This window comes from Gavialis gangeticus, unplaced genomic scaffold (assembly GCF_001723915.1).
Source record: "Gavialis gangeticus isolate Ggan-Ray unplaced genomic scaffold, GavGan_comp1, whole genome shotgun sequence".
Lineage (NCBI taxonomy): Eukaryota > Metazoa > Chordata > Crocodylia > Gavialidae > Gavialis > Gavialis gangeticus.
In genome coordinates, this window is record NW_017728994.1 from 63808016 (window position 1) to 63812817 (window position 4802).

Below are 4802 nucleotides of genomic sequence, written 5' to 3' on the forward strand. Positions count from 1 at the left end.
GTCACAGAGGCAGATTGAGGCTTCCATAGTGAGGGAGGGAGTGGGGCAAGGTGGTGAATGGGACCCTGGGGCTGGGGTGGGGTGGGGAGTGGGATGCAACCATGGGTGGTTCATCCAGGGCATCAGCATCCTGGAGCTTAAAAATGGTGGTGAGGGTGCTTGAACTGAAGCTCATCAAGTGAGCTTTAGTTCAAGCACCCTTGCCACCATTTTTAAGTGCCAGGATGCTTTTAGGAGCTGAGCCGAGCTGAGCAGGGCAAGAGTGGAAACAGGATGCCCCCTATGGGCTAGGGGCTTTCCACCCTGCTGCCTTTGCCCCAGGAGCTGCGTGCTGGCCACTTGTCCCCTGCCCATCTTGCAGTGGTGGTGGCAATCTGTGCCTCCTGCTGCCAGACGAGCAGGGGTCGTGCAGCCAGTGCGCGGCTCCTGGGGCAAAGGCAGCAGGGCGGAGAGCTCCAAGCCCACAGGGGGCAGCCCGCCTCAGTCCTTGCTCCACTTGGCTCCACTTCTAAAAGCGTTCTGGTACTTAAAAATGGTGGTGGTGGTGCTCATTCGATGAGCTTAAGTTCAAGCACCCCCACTACCATTTTTAAGTGCCAGGGTGCTGATCCCCTGAACGAGCTTCCTGCTGCTCTGTCCTGCCTCCTGCCCTGCCCCTGGGGTCCTGTTCACTGCCCTGCCCCTGCCCCTGCCCCACTCCCTAACTCATTCAGTTTGCATCCCCCATGCCCCTTCCCCTTCACAGACTTACCTGTAGGGCACTAGTCTCCACACTGCCTGGCTGTGCATGCTGTGGCTGTGTGGGGGTCCCAGCTGGAAGGCATATTGTTTATTGGTACCTTATTGACTACACCGGCCAAAAAAAGTCTATAGCTGTTCATTTAATTTTCCTTTTTATCTGTGTCGATTTGATATGGCACCAATATATCGATGTACCTCTAATGTCAGTCTCTTCTGAGATCAGATAGGTTGATCCTTTTCATTACTGCTAAACTCCTTTTTAATGTGTTCCTTCCTCACCCTCCTTCTTGATCCCATAACACCTCACTGTGTCTGAACAATGATATTATCTTGTTAACTATTATCTTGTTACTGTCGCTTGTTTATTGATGTTGTAGCTGGTCCGAACTGTCGTTTTTTAAAATTTAAATGGTTTCTGACTTTATGCTAGCCCCCCTTTGACTTGTCATTTGAAAATGATTCATTGTAGAGTGCTGAAATTGAATTTTATAATGCTTTCAGGCTTCACTGGGTGGCCCTTACTTTTTTTTAGTTTCCAGTGTATGTGCAACGTGCTTGATATTATACAATCAAAAAAGCGTGGTCCTTTCTCCCAACTGCTTTTAATGTAAAAATAATACAACAGAGGGACAAAGTGGAAGGAAGAGGGAAACAACAATTAAGACTATGCAGTCAAGTTCACACAGTATTTTAATGGTACAGATATTTAAAAAAAAAAAGGGGTATAGACAGTTGCAAATGGCCTATGGCTATGCTACTATAGTTGTAATTTAGCAGTTTTTTTACTTGTGTGTATCGTCAGGTTGTTGATTACAGAATTCTTGTCCAACTATAGAAAGGTTTGTAAAGTTAGATCATGTAAAGTTAAGCTTACAGCATATTTTAGTTGTGAATTCAAGTAAAGTATGCACATGCTGATATCATCCCTTCCCTTGTTTGGTACTAATATTTTTCTTTTTCTAGGGGCTGGCAAGGTTTGATTGCATATGGATGTCATTCCCTTGTACTAGTAGTTGATTCCTACACTGCCCAAACTTTACAAGTTTTGGAAAGGCACAAAGCCAGCGTTGTCAAGGTGAGTTTTATTTGTTTTATGTTATTTCGTGGATTGTTTGTGTATTATTTCTGCAAGCCATATAGATTACTAACATTTTATCAAAGTTGACCTTTATGTCAGGATACTAGTTTTAAGGGACAAAATTATCTATGTAAGTCTATGGACAAACCATCTATGTTGTATGGAAATCAGTTATACTATTGTTTTCTGGTGTGAGGAGGCATATCAGTATTATGTTAGAGGTATAGATACAATCAAAAATTTCCTAAAAGATAGCTATATTATTATCTTAAAAATGATTGAAGTCCTCCTTTGCTACTGAATGTGCTGATTTCTTCTTACTAGAAAAGACTGGAATTGTTCATATGGTATATCTACAGCATATCTTTAATGCTTGAGTAGGCACAGATTGCAGCTCTTGGCCTGGGACATCATGACATCAGATAAATGAATGAAAATGGCCAGTGTCGTCTTGAAGTCTGCATCTTAAACCGCCTACGTATCATTAACACCTACTTTGTGGGCAAAGAGTATCAAAAAGTATCAGGGAGACACCCACAGTCTGGCCACTGGCATCAGTTACACCTCGTGTTCACCAGGAGGAAAGACCTGTCCAGTGTACTACTCACTCGTGCTTATCACTGCAGATTGTGACACAGACCACTCACTCCTTTATTGTCAGCAAAGTGAAAGTAATACAAAAGAAGCTGCATAGGGCCAAGCATATAAGTCAACCAAGAGTTAACACATACAGCATAAAAGTCCAAAGCAAGTATCTCGGCTTTTAAAGGACCTTTGAGCTAGCTGTATCAATGAAAGCAACAACTACAAATGCCAAAGAAACTTGGAGCGGACTAAGAGCAGTCATCCAGGAAACAGCCAACAAAAGTATTTGGGAAAAAGAAATTGTCAAATAAAGACTGGTTTGAGGCACACTTGGAAGAGATGCCACCGCTTGTTGAAGCCAAGAATACAACCTATCTGAAACGCAACCAGAATCCAGCAGAAAGTTCCAAGGCTAAGCTGAAACATGCCAGGGCAGTGGTATAGAAATCAGCCAGATGCTGTGCAAACCAGTACTGGACTGACCTAGGTCAAGAGATGCAGTTTGCCTCAGACAAACTGTAAACCTGTGAGTTATGTATGACAGCTTGAAGAAAGCCCTTGGCCCAAGTGTCACTAAAGTCACCCGCTCAAGTCGTGAGATGGCAAAGTAAAAATCACTGACAAGAACGAGAAGATGTTATGTTGGGTCGAACATTTCTTAGAGCTTTACTCCCATGAAACAGACATTTCAGAAGAGGCACTGGATCAAGTTCCAACTCTAAGTGTATGGCACAGCTAGATAAAGAACCTACAGCCGAAGAACTTAGCAAGGCCACAGACTCTCTAGCAAGCAGAAAACCAGCTGGGGAGGATGGCATCCCAGCTCAGGTCCTCAAGTGTGGGAAGGCTAGCCACATCTACCTGCTAGCCTGCTACCACATCTTCATCAACTCCAAGTGTGCTGCTGTAAGGAAGGTCAAGTACCCTAGGACATGCATGATGTTAATGTCACTCTACAACAATAGGGTCATCTCTCTCACCAGCATTGCAGGCAAGGCTTTAGCCAGAATCATTTTGAAAAGTTTGCTACAAATTGCTAACTGCATCTGTCTGGAATCACATTGTGGGTTCAACACAGGGACATCAACAGTGGGTATATTTTCCTTATGCCAAATGCAAGAAAAATGCAGAGAACAAAATAAACCACTGGGTGTAGTATTTGTTGACTTGACGAAAGCCTTTGACACTGTCAGAGCAGGTTTGTTCAAGGTCCTGGTAAAGATTGGATGCCCTCCAACATTACTCAGAATAATATGCTCCTTCCATGAAAACATGCAAGCCACAGTTCGGTTTGATGGATCGGCTTCTGACAGGTTTGTAATGTAGAGTGTGTTGGCTACAAAGGACCAACTCACAGGATCATCATAAAATTCTAGTCTATGGACGGATGCAGAAGTTAGACCATAAACCTTGGCGCTGATCCCCTCAAAAGCACACGTGCTATGAACAACTTGCACACTGGTGTCAAGATATACCTATCCCCAAGTGCTGGAGTCCACTGTTGATGGCCAGTCGAGGCTTCTTTTAGTGTGATGTTGCTTCAGAAGGGGGTCACCGGTTAGTCCTTCTGGCTCTGAACAGGCAGAGTGCTGGTCAGGTCAAAGAGGGCACCATTGGGGGTCATTCTTCACTGCCTTTTATCCTTCCCTGGCAGACTTTGGTGACTCCCCAATTCTCAGGCTTACCTAATCCAGGGGTCATTGACCTCGAGGGACGTCCCTCTTGCTAGCTGCTGGATGGCAGCTGTCAGCTCCCGGGGTCACGTCCTCAGGTATGTGCAGTCTCGGGAGTCCATTGATGAATTTTGATTGATTCACTGCTGTGCTGAAGAGAACTCTGGAAGTGGTTGATCAGGGGGTATTTCAGCCCCAACGGTCTGTTTCTAGCGTTGATTAGTTCAAACTGGGGCTTCTGTACCTTTAACAGTGAAGTTTCAGGGAGTTCCTGGCTTTGTATTGATTCTTTCCTCTCCTTAATCTGTGGTATGTAAGTGTTAATTGCTGCTTCTTAACTTGCTTATCCAAACTAGCTACCCAGTCAACCATGATTCATTCAGGGACCCGCTCCATACAGAGATTCCTGCCCTTACTAACATTGTTACATGGTACAACTTACTTTTAAAGTACATTTGTAAAAGCATCTACAAGCTCTATTTTCACTACAAGTACACTTTATATAAAATAATAATAATGTAATAAAAGAAAAAGAGAGAGAAAGGTAGAAAAGAGAAAGCATCCCCAAAAGGGGGAACCTATTGCAAAAGGGGCCTTTGCCATATGGAGGAGCTTCACATTTGAGGGGGGGAAGGCAAAAAGGTTTCTTGCTACAAGTGGAATGAAGCAGAGTTGTGTTCTGATGTAGGGTTGTGTTGTTTGGGATCTTCTTTTCTACATTGCTG

General features: G+C 44.1%; 1 protein-coding gene across 2 annotated transcripts in view; it reads left to right on the top strand.

Moving 5' to 3' along the window:
- WDR11 (WD repeat domain 11) overlaps window positions 1-4802 on the top strand; it is a 102779-nt gene that overhangs the window by 3499 nt on the left and 94478 nt on the right. For both annotated transcript variants that reach the window (XM_019502922.1, XM_019502923.1), the window contains exon 2: window positions 1705-1816. In XM_019502922.1, the coding sequence (XP_019358467.1) occupies window positions 1705-1816 (112 nt within the window). The remainder of the gene's footprint in view (window positions 1-1704; window positions 1817-4802) is intronic.